General features: G+C 39.1%; 1 protein-coding gene across 2 annotated transcripts in view; it reads right to left on the bottom strand.

Moving 5' to 3' along the window:
• Nucleotides 1–12,088, bottom strand: part of TECRL (trans-2,3-enoyl-CoA reductase like) — a 58,993-nt gene extending 46,905 nt beyond the window's left edge. For both annotated transcript variants that reach the window (XM_041488225.1, XM_041488226.1), the window contains exon 1: nt 11,808–12,088. In XM_041488225.1, coding sequence (XP_041344159.1) covers nt 11,808–12,041 — 234 coding nt within the window. In that variant the 5' untranslated portion in view covers nt 12,042–12,088. The remainder of the gene's footprint in view (nt 1–11,807) is intronic.
• Between the last annotated feature and the right edge of the window lie 459 nt (nt 12,089–12,547).

Raw genomic sequence — 12,547 nt, 5'->3', positions numbered from 1 at the left:
TTCCTATCATGTGTGCAACATCTGTGGACTTGGGGGGGTTATGTTCTCAAAACCTCTAAAAACATCTGAAATTGCTTTCTCACATTTTGTAATCTCACACCTGTGAGGCCTGGAGCCCAGAATCCACCAGATGTAAGCTGTTAGCTGGCAACACATATTCAGTATACAAGCCTGCAGACCAAAATCTGTCATGTGTCCTAGCACGGGGCAGATGTGCAGGTACGCAGAGCTGGCATTGCCAGCTGAAGGACAGGGATGCTTTTTTCCACTTTGATGGAAGCTGAGCTGGCTTTCTAAATGCAGTGTAAGCCACATTGCTGCATCCCTACAGATCAGCACCTACTGTGACAGGTTCTGGGATAGAGTAGCTAGAGCCAACCCATGCTCTGGAGAGCTGATCAACTCATTTAGGCAAAGAAAGATGAAAAACTGTAAAGCTTAGCATGCTTAAAGAGCAGTGCTTGCTCAAAACAGAGCCAGGTCTCCATCTCCAGCTCTCCTGAGTATGTTTTGACTTCAGGGCAGAGCTGCCCTCAATCTGTTCAAAATGTCTAGCCGAGCCCTTGTTAGCAACTCTACCTTTACATCCCTCTCCCTTTTTTCATCCTGAGACAATCAGTGCTTTCTCCCCTCCAAATCCTGCTATGGCAGCAACAGGGTTCACATCGCCCAACTTCAGCTATTTAAAAAATGAATCCAAGCTCATGTCTTAGGTCCACCTGTGGAGCCACCCACATGCCTCAGGTGTTGCAAAGCTACCAGGTGGCTGCAGTGTCCTGCTGCAGCCCAGGAGCCGGTGAGTGTGCCCCTGGGGCGTGATGAGCAGCACCACACAGCACTCACAGCTGGAAGGGCCGTGCCCTGTACATCCCTGAGCGAGGCAGAGCTCATTAGCAGGACACTGCTGTGCCTGGCTACATCCAAGCTGCTTTAGGCAGAGCTGGTTTAAGCCCTGCCAGCCCGTGGCCAGAGATGTTCTGGGCTGGCGAGTCGCGGTCTGGCGGCTCCGCACAGGCTGCGGGGATCCTGGGAAGGCACAGAGCTCACATCCAGTCAGGAGGGCAGCAGGACACCTGTTTTATAGGAGCCAGCTGCCATTGAGAAGGACCCTTCCACTCAAGACAAACAACACACGTGGCCAGCTGAAGAATAACACAAATACTCTCCCCCTTCAGAATGGGTTGTGACATAGAAGAATCGCAGCGTCCTTTCCCAGGCAGAATAATGAGGTTATAGCCACAAAAGAATGAAATACATCTTTTTATGATCTTGATAATTCTGTGTCCTTTTCTAAAGACCTCATAAAACAACCAGTGAAGTTATAGTTTCCAATATTGATCAATGAGAAGATGGATGCTGAGACACCAGGTTACTACCAAGAGTGTCCTCTTCGTAGACCATTAATTATCTTTTGTTCTTTTCCTTGTACATCAATACAAGCTAAGGAATTGTAAGGACTGGGAAAGCATCTGCTCTTATTTCCCTTTGTGCCAACTGAATAAAACACCTTGGAATATTTCACTGTAATTATTAGTCTTACTCTCCTTTCATTCTTTTGAATTATGACTGAAAGTGTTATAACCCTTTCTTTCCTCTATTTCAGCACTTTACAAATATGCAAAGGCAAAGGAGAATGAGAGACCACTCTTAGTTTGTTTAAAGCAAGATGGATTTCTGCTCTTACTTGGTACGTATCTTCTACAGCCTGATGGTCAAGCCAGCTTTTCCCTACAACTTCTTCACTTATAGTCTAACACCTGATTTAAAGTGTAGTCAACTTTCCAGTAAGTGACTATCATGTGTAAGGGTCAAGACTACTTTCTTTTGAAAAAAAATGTTATGAATAAATGCATATTTTACAGCTGTGGATTGCAGTCATTACACTTTTCATTCAGAAAAGTATGATTTCAAAATGTCAAATCCTGATTTTCCTGTACTTTCACAGCCAGAAAACTTTTACTTTTCCATTTGAAGCAAATGGAAGTAAACTTTTCATTTACAATTCAAGAATTAAAGGACCTTCTGGGTCGTCCATACCATTTCTATGCTTCCTTCAGACACCAATGCACAAAGCATCACATTTCTTTTTAAGATTTAAAATACCATATTAGTATTTTATACTAGGGCTGAAGGAAGAGCACTAAGAGGAAGATATTAAGGAAACTTAACACTGCCTTTGTGAGTGCAGGGTAATCAGATAGTTATCCACTTTCATATCTCTTTCACATTTATAAGTCAAGGAATTATGCCAAATCTGGTGATCTGTATGTAATTGCATCACACAGTTCTTACACTAAGAATTATTGTAGGGGTCAGAGGTCAGCAGAATATCAATAAGAATTTGAATAATAGAATTTCAGCAAATAAGTAATCTTTCATTCAACATTTTTCTCTGAATACTTTTTTCTCTGACATGTCAGTACCACTGTACTGCTGAGTCACCTACTTTGTAACAGGCATTTTCCATAATTGCAGAAATTCAGAAATTCTGCCACTCCAGTTGCTCATTAACCACCACCCCATCTTCAGCCAGGGTAAATTTGTTCAAAAAGGTGACATCAGTTTATTGCAGCTGAGGATCTGGCTGCAAAACAGATAACCAGCTAATGGGAAAGCCAGGTAAATTCCAAATTCATCACTCAACAAATACTGCATCATTTCTGCTTTAGCACCCTGTCCTTGTTTTGGGACCATGCTGTGTTATAAAAAAACCCAGCAGCATTCCACAGAAAGTTAATTAGAAAAACACCTGTTCTATCTGATCTCTGTGTTTTGTGAATTTGACTTCTAGATCAGATTGGCTCTTTCTCATCATCAGTTTTCAAAGTCAGAATTAAAAATTGAGCACTGTTCTGCTTTAATCTTTCCCAGTGTGTGTTCCACACAGCTCTCTTGGTGAACCAGTGTGCTGGTCATGCCCAAAGAGATATAAATAAATGAGCTCACCATGGAAATGACGTAGAGGTACCTACATATAGACAAGTGCTGTCAACAGCTGCACAAAGGCTTCATCTAGAATCCAGCATTTTGCTCAGCAGGCTGCAGTGAAGTGGCTACCAAACAGCTGGCTCTGACCTCAGCCCAGTCCTTCCAGAAGCAGGAGATATTCCAAATTGTGGTTTGAGCTGAGGTAGTTTCCAGCACACGTACATAAGTAGAGGGCTGCCTCACTGAGCAATCTTCCAGATTATTTATTATCTGGTCACATGAACCTTGGCATATGAGATAATCTGACTGACTAACATTTCCAGTGATTATGGGCCAAATTAGCTAAGAATACACATAACCACATGCTTGCTGCGTGCAGTCATGTCAATTTACCCCAGCCAAGTTTGGCTCTAAAGATGATTAATTGTTTTTGTACTGCTAGCTGGGTATTTCTATTTAAAAAAAAAAAATCCTCTCTCTTTGCAAGAAATTGCCTGAAAAACTGTCAGACACCAAAAAGAGCTTTTTTTCTCTCTGCCAAAGATGAGAGGGGAAGTAAAGAGAATGTAATTCATTAGCAGAGAGAAGGTGTGCAGAATTCAACATGCACACCTATTTCTGAGCAAATCTGACTAGATTGGTGCATCCCCATGCCCTGTGACCTTTTATTAAGAGGAGTTGAGTAAGGTTACTGTTCGCCTCAGCAGCTGAACAGCAGAACCTGTCAGGAAGCCTCTGTCACAACACTTTTCTGCCAGGGAAAAGGAATTGTTCTCTCAAAACTCTGGATGTGTAAATTTGTGTTGATTTCAAACTTTAAAAATGGAATAGAAATTTATAAAAAAATCTGCTTCTGGCACATGCTGGAAAATAATTTTTTTTGTGTTATATTCATTACTTTTTATTTCTCATCTGTATCAAACTTTCATTATTTCTGCATTATTTTATGACACATCTATCATGATAGAGCAAAATAATATAACACATGGCTCTCATGTCATTGAAAATAATCCAATAGGAAATAATATGCAAATAAATGCACTATTAAGTTGTAAAATAAATTGAACTTGAAATATTTATTGTGTCATAAGAGATTGAAATATTTCAAAACTAATTTGTAATGTAATCTTTCCCAAATTCTACCTCATCAAAAATTCAAGACTCATTTTTTTCCACTGTCATTTTCAAAAAAAACAACATTTGGGATATGCACTTAAAAACAAAATAGTTGTCAAAAATAATGTAATATAGACCAAAAATAATAAAATAAACTTTTAAAAATTATAATATTTTATTAGAAGTAAATATAGTGCTGGTTTATTGAACAAAGTATAAATAATAAAGAATAATAAGCAGTAATTTTGACCCATACTTCTCAGGAATAAAGTGAGGCTTAGGGTGGTGTTTATGTTTTTTGTTGGAATTTTGATTGCCAGTTCTAGCACAAATAAAGCATATTGCTTAGCTGTGGAACCTCTGAATTTGTCTTCCCTTTTCTATCAAATAGCTGTACAGTTTTTTGTTTACTTTTCTATGTCTACACACACTGCTAAAATTAAAAATCAAGAAGTGCACCCAAGAAATTCGGCCAATATTTAGCACAAGCTGGTCACAATATGGGTGACTGCTTGAAATTAAAAAAAAAATAAAAAATAAAAAATAAAAAAAAAAAAAAGATCAACCAGTTCAAAAGAAAATTCACAGAAGAATGGATTTTGGCAAAACAACTGAGTAGCAGGGCTAATAAAGCAGGTCTGTGGAGGGGAGTTGGAAGCTGAGAAGCAGCAGAAAGGAATGGGAAATGAGGGTGATATATGAGAACAACCAGACAGCATCAGGTCTGTTAGAAACCCAAGTACTTTTCATTATTCAGTACCAAGTGCAATGAAGAGATGCTTGCTGTACTTCTGGAAGAGGTCCTCTGATTGCCACAATTTGATCTTTTGAAGAACAAGATAAGGAAGAAAAGCTTGCATTTTAAGGACTTTTTAAAATGCAAAATTGCTTAAACACAGGCAGATACAATAATAGCATTAACATGTACTGCTGGGTATTTACAGACCCATGACTGCATGGCTCAAGTGTTCTGTGAAGAATCACACATTGGACTTCAGAAAGAACCTGAAGCATGTTCTGATGGAGCTATGAATCATATGCAGGAGTATTTTAATGCTAATAATGCCTATAAGAGATGCCATTATGCACCTAACTTTCCATCATGGGCTGTGCTGTTAACTATTAGACTAATAAAACACCTACTGCTCCCTATGGTCTTGTATTGCTCCAGTACATTTATAATTTGCAATAATCTCTGAATTATCTCTGATGCAATAAGGCAAATATGTGGCTGGGGTAAAATGTCATAACTTTGGTGGGAAAGAGGGCATTTCAAACTGGCTGGGAATCTGTCTCTACAGATGCAATTTTGGCAATATTCACTGCTCTGGTGGCATAGCTGGCTTTTGCTGCTGGCCAGAATGCTCAGAAAGAGTTGGAGCACCACCAGTGTCTCACAAATTCACTCTTGTTTTTGCTCAACTTTGAATGCAACTTTAATTTTTTTTTGAATATTTATTATATTTGCTTCTTTATTTCTTCCCCCAGGCTTAGACTTTTTTATCTAAAATAAGAGATGCATAAAATCTGTCATTTAAAGGCTCTTCTAAGCTTTGATTGGTATCAGCTGAAGCATTAGTCATCTGTTGCAGCTTCTGTAATTCTTTAAATTATCCCTTTCCAAATGCTAAATGCCCTAAAGTTACCAGCTTCTCCCCTCCCCAGTCTCTCTCTTCTAGAAAAATCAAAGGCCATTTCTCCAGGTATTCCATTTAAAAAGCCATCTCACAGCAAGCAAAAAGTAATATGTATAGTTGCCTCTTTCATCTGAAACCATCCGTAGCTATATTGACATTAAAATTATGTGAATTTCTAGCAGAGCAGGAAGAAATAAGTGTTATGCATTGCTACAACAGAATTTGAATATATTTACCTACTTTACCAAGCATAAGTAATAACTGAGGAAGAAAATACTACTGTCATCACTTCCAGCACTGTGGCTGGGCATAAGATTCAATGCCTACAGGCAAAAAAAGACACATATTTTATAAATTTATTTTTTCTCAGTGTCCCCCAGCAGGGGCCAGATCCCCGTTGTGCTGGATGCTGTGAAAACATACAGTGAAAGACACAAGACAACATGAAATCCTCCTTCCAAAAGGAAGTAAAAAAAGAGGATTTCCACAGCAATGAGCCTACATCCAGCTGGTTTTGTGTCTGTGTTCCTTCAGCCATTTTGCTGTGGGAATTGCTGCTATGTGGGACTCAGCATCCATGGAAAGCCCCTACCTTGGCACAGCTGGTTATTCAGCCCCTTTTGGCATCCCTGGCATCAGAGGTGGCACGCCATTAATGATCGATTGCTTGAATGAGAAAAATTATGATAAAAATCCTGTGCATGAAATGAGACCCCTGTGGATGGTCACAGGTTCTGCTCGTTCTCTGCAGAGAAGATTATACAGTCCTCTGAAGTGGAATATTAGAAGTGAAAGATTTAGAGGGGGAAATACTTAAAATGGCCATGAAAGTATTAATCTCTTTCCTGGGAAAGGACTTCTTTACTTTGCTTCCCTAGAATGAGGCTAATGGGAAGAACCTGACATTAGAGGCAGTGTTCTGGTACTGCACAGTTCCTTTGCAGGGTTTCATTGCCTACTTTAATGACTGCACTCTCTCACCTAAAATGAATGTGGTATGTCTAACCTCCAAGCCATGATGTGAGAAGTTATTTTTATTTGCTAGAGCTGACTTTGCAAAAGAGATGAGTGTTCTCCTCGGCTATTCCCTTTCTGTGACAGAGCTGCAACCCACAGGCAAGAACAGGAGATTTCTGATACCAGAGACAGCATTTCTGCATGCAAATGGCTTTGCTGATATGCCAGTGGAAATTCATTGCATTGTTAAGCCTTAGCATGCAGGTACAAAGACACTGCTGCCTCAGGTGCTTTTCAAACAAACAAACAAACAAAAAAAAGACCCTATAGCTCCTTCAGAGAAAAACAGGCCTTTCAGAGCAATCAGAATAAGCCCTAATTCATCTTTGGCAAAGGATGTAGTGATATACACACTGTAATATTTAACTGCAAGAAGTGTTGAATATGTACAAGTGACTGGGTTGATACATACACTTGTGTGCAAGGGCATTTTAGTTCCCTAAAAATAACAATATTCCCATGACATTCATTGTAGGCATTGCACAGCAAACAGTGCCTACAAACGTACAGCCAGAAGTTCCTCCAGCGTGTACTGCGAGCCATAAATGTTCAGTTATCACTAAGTGGGTTCTACAAAGACATTTCAGTGGGAGAAGGCACAGGGTGGAGGATGGAGAGCTGGCTTCAGGAACAGTGGGAAAGTAGCCTCCGTTATCTTTGCAACGCATCCGGGAAAGAGGCTCTTCCTGCACATCTGAAGAAGCAAGATCTCTCTTCTGCAGGCCTTAGGAAGTGTTCTGAAAATGGGGGTCACTGCACAGCAGCCAAAACCTGAGTTTGCACCTCTGTTTACAGCTTAACTTGCAAAATCGTACAGCACAAAACTACTGGGCTCTGAGGCTTTTGATGGGAAAAAGCTTCTCTGCTGGTTTCTCCAGAGGTGATTTATTCTGTAAAAACTGTACTGTGTAACATTTCCTGCCTTAAAAGCAACTCATGCAAAGTTAATTACATTGCACCATGTTTGTGGGGAAATACATTTTACTACAAGTTAATTTGAAGAAAAAAATATTATACAAAGAATGCTATAAAAGAAACAGTTATGAGTTGCTTTAACAGCATTTATAAATCAAATCACTGCACATCAATAACTTTAAAACCAACCTACATCAGGTTTTTGGAACAATGTATGAGGGAAACAGTTTTTGAGTAGCCATGTATTTTTCATAAGGTGTGGGTGGCAAAAAAAATGTGGGTTATTTGTTAAAAAGTGCAAAAAGGAACTGTTTTCTTTCATTTATAACCCTTGATGATTTTTGCTGTTCTGCTGTTTTCTGTGGCTTTTTAGAAGCAACACAGAAGCCAAGATCCTTAGACATTTTGTGATGCTATTTAATTGAAAATATTTCTTACAAGAAATCTTTAATCACATGCTTTCCTCTTTACACAGAGATAGGAATTTCATCCATGCAAATTAATAAATTGTGGGGAAAGGGAAAAGGGGGAAAAGGGACTTTTGATTATCTAGGCTCACCTGCTTTTTTACACTGGCCAAAGAAGAGATTTATTCCTTGCTAAATACGTCTTTCACTAACTGAGCAAGAAACGTGTATGATTCATCTTTCAACTACAGAATATCTTCACACAAATGCAGTATTGCATTTATTTTATTGCAGTGCATGTTAAAGAGCTGCACATTGGCCCACAAGACACTCAGCTCTTGCTTACCGTGCCCTGACTGTAAAAATAGAGGCCAAATTTCTTGGCTAAATTTTCCTAATTGTGGCTTTCAGGCACCAGCTTTTGTAAAGCCTTTGGATGCTTGGGTAAAAACCTTTCTGCTCAGGGACATCCTCTCCTGGGTCTGCCTCTCTGGGGAGTGGGGAAAAAAGGAAGGAAAACCCACAGTGCTGTCTGCAGTGGCCCAGACACCCGGACTCTTGTCCTGTCATGGGCACTGTGTGGAGCAGCAGGCTGCTCATACACCTCCTCAAAACTTCAGTGCCTTGTCCCAGGACCCCTCCTCTGAGCATTTACATACTGCTTCTAAGAACAGTTGTAGCCTAAGTTTAAATATCTTTCCCTGCTTGGAGAGTTCCCCTAGTTTGGAGACATTTTGTAGAATAACTGTGAATGAAAAAAACCAACCCTGAAGCTGGTTTGTGATTCCTCCCCATCCTCCAAAATCAGAAGCCTCTTGTCCATGGCACATCACCTCAGAATTAATTTCAAGAGCAAATCTGGGGGAAAAGATCTCACACTGCTATTATTTCTCTTCTAAATTCTTTAAGTAACTCACTGGAAAAGCTCATGTGCACCAAACTGCTTGCATAATGTCATATCCATAGCAGAGAAAGTCCCAAGAGCAGGTTGACAATATTAAATAAAAGAAATTGTACTCCCATAAAGAATTTCATGTTCACAGTGTGCATGTGCAAAATAAACTGCCAGTGTTGCTGACTCGTGCGAATTTAAGTTTTGCAAGATTAAGTAATTTTCCTCCAAACCCAGCTCCTGCAGGAGATGACTATGGCACCAAAATGTCTGGGATTTTTCACTTCTTCTGCTTCCTTTCATTATTTTTTTCTGCCTTTTCCTAGTTGTGGAAAAGCCTGCAACAGGGTGTGATCATGTTTTAAAGGCTTAAAAAACAAGTACATATTTATTCTGTTCCTTGAAGTTAAAGATAATCAAGAATTTATAATAACCACTTAATATACATGACCGATCCATCCCAAAAGTGTAAGATAGGAAAGAAAATGAAATTAAATAATGCTAATTTTCCCTTTTTAAATGGAGAATTAATTCAGAGAATGAATTGTGCCAGATTCAAAACTTTTGGATTGATGCCAACTGATTTCTCAAGATGACACAGCCAAACACACCTTTTATAAATTCCTGATACTGTATTGAGGACAGGAAATTATTTCTTGCTAAATTCCAGAACTAGTTAAATGTACCATAATTTTGCAGACTTTACAGAGCTCCCACTAATCTGAATAGGATTCATAGGCACATGCAAGGATCTCAGAGAAACTCAACCTCTTGGAATCAGCTCCTGCTGTTTAACCACAGAGCATTAGGTATTGAATCACTCTGCCTGGGTTTCTGTTGGGTGGAGAAAGAAAGGGCTCTTCTCTCTGCCATTATAATACAATTTTTCCCTTTAGATTTATTAATCTGAGAATATTATAAATGCATTTGCTAAATCATAATATTCTGAACCACTAGCAATATGCAATGGGAGTCTAAATACATATATTTTAAAATCTATGATTCCTATTCTGGCAAGTAATAATTACATGCAAACCAAAGAAATTAAGTTAATCATAACTATCTCACAAACAGGAAACAGGCATTAGAAGTCTCTTGTTGGGCCTGTAGCAGTTATATTTAATTAAACAGAAAATTATGCACAAACCAGTATACCAGCCTCTTGTTTGCCCTAACAACCAACTGAAATTAAGTTCACTAATACTAACAAGTGTCCATGGAAGCAAGGAACTCATCTTCTGTAACTTCAGGGTTGACTTCGGGATTATCACAGCAAATAAAATAAACAGCCATGTGAATGAGCATTCAGAAACCAAATTCTTTAAGCAGTCTTGGAAATCTCAGCCTTGTACTATACTTGTACCAATTCCTTGGTACTGTGCCAAAAATATTTTTTAAAAAGCCCATACTGCTGGCCGTGTAAATTGAACATATATTTCTGTTTCTGAGCAGAGACTTGCAGCTGTTATTGCTACCCTGTGTGTATTTTACCTCTGAATAAAGAGTACTTAGCAATCATCACTCATGTCTCTCTTTTCACCACTACAGGGACAGAGTCCATGGTTTGGAGGAGGTATAGAAAATCTTCAGGGTCAGAAAAACTGAGAATAAAGATTAAAACACATGTCTGGTATCATCCCAGCAGCATGCAGCATGGAAGGATTCATGAAATGTGGGTCTTTGCCTAATGCTGTTTCTGTACTATATGTATTTTAATGGCATTACAGGAAAGCTCAAAACAGATTTGTCTTTCTTTTGATCAAAACCTAATTCTAAATGGATGTAGAGAAGCTAACAACTGTGTAAATATCACTCAGTAAAGTAACATGAACACTACCATCAAAATTGTTATAAATAGTCATCCTATTTGTTTGACCATTTTGTGCATGTTTCCTCTTTGGCTAGGTTAGAAAAAACAGCAAAAATTATTTTGCCCCATTCAGAATTAACAAATGAGACATATGGCTTTAACTAGGCATGCAAATTGCAAAAACACCCTTTAATAGACCAAGAACACTGGAAATCTGGTAGCATTCCACCCTGCATATTTCAAAGGCATTAAACATTTGAAGCAAACTTATCTACCTGTTCCAGCTGTTGCCAATGAGGATAAGGGAATTTTTTTCTACAAAAACAGTAAGTCCCAAAACTCCACTAATTTACTGAAAATTCCATAGGCTAAATAGATTAGGATTCCCATTTTCATTGCATGAAAGAGACCAACTATTTCACCGAGGGACAATGAATCATGAAAACTGTGACCAAAATATTTATTAAGCATTTTTACCTGTTATTTTTGGGTTCATGAACTTCCATCCTAGCCAGTCCTCTCATCCTACTTATGCAATTTGGCTGTAGTTTATATTTTTTTACTCACATTATTAAAACAAACAAACCAAACAAAATTTCAAAACACCTCTTTTAGCTAAGACCCTTTGTTTAAAATGAAAAATTTTTACAAGTGCCAGGTCCAATCTAACAAGCAGGGAACAGTTGAGTACATTTAGGTACCAGTACATTTAGGTACTCGTAGCATTGCAGAGATGGTGGGCTTTACAAATGTATTAAAAATGAGTATCCATTCTGAAACAAATGTTTAAGTATCGTGCTCTGAAATAGGCACTGTGATCTAAGTGTCAAGAGTCAGCCTAAGCACGTAGCTTTGAGCCCACAGAGCTGCCAAGAGGTCTAAAACAAACCAGTGCAGGATTGTTTGTAAAAATCCTGGAGAAGACCAGCCCAGAGCGATGACTCACAAGGAATTCTTAGTGTCTCCCAGAGAAAGGAATGACAGTACTTGTACAGAATAAGACCACAGCACAATGAAAACTGAGTCCCTGAACTGGCACCGTGTGAACCCAGCACAGCCCCGGCGCGCTGGGATAGTACACTCACCTTGTCCACAATGCAGATCTGCTTCTTGCTTTGCACATCAACAATCTCTACTTCAAAGTAGGTGATTTTTGAATGTTTGAGCGCTGGTGATGGTTTGATTTGGCCAGCAGAGAGCACCAGCTGAGATAAGTTGAAAAAAGAGCGCGAGTCATTGTGAGACATGGACAGAGCTCCTCCATCGGCTGCGAGGTCCCTCCTGTGCTCTGGAGCGCTGGGATTCTGCCTCTTGAGCATGGTGTGACCCAGCAGCAGCGATCGTCATATCAGCAGGGGACAGTTCCAGGGGGAAATGTTTCCTCCCTGCAGCAGTTAAATACAGCCACAGACCCAAGAGACACAAAAGGTCAAGTGGCATTCCATTTTAAGTGTACTGTCTTATTTAGCAGGAGTGAAAACAATGGCTCTGTAATCCATGCCTGTATTTAATCTGCTATTGTGATGTCCTGTGTTGATGCTGCTGCTTTCTTATTTTCTTTTTTTCTTCTTTTTTTCTTTTTTTTTTCAGCATTTGAAACAAGACATCCTGAAATTCCTTATTAGCAGATATCAGAACTGAAATTCCAGAGCCCCAGAGGGGCAACCAGAAATGAATGCAGTGAATTCCACTGTTACATACAGAGACAGATGTTTAAAATGGCCACATACACACATATGTATAGGTATAAATGTCACTTATTCTAGAATCATCACCATCAGATGCCATCTATTCCAGAAATATCTACTAACAAAATAGCACGAGT

This window comes from Pyrgilauda ruficollis, unplaced genomic scaffold, assembly GCF_017590135.1.
Source record: "Pyrgilauda ruficollis isolate IOZ18807 unplaced genomic scaffold, ASM1759013v1 scaffold89, whole genome shotgun sequence".
Lineage (NCBI taxonomy): Eukaryota > Metazoa > Chordata > Aves > Passeriformes > Passeridae > Pyrgilauda > Pyrgilauda ruficollis.
The sequence above is the reverse complement of the archived record's forward strand: the minus strand, read 5'-3'. Positions and strand labels throughout refer to the sequence as shown.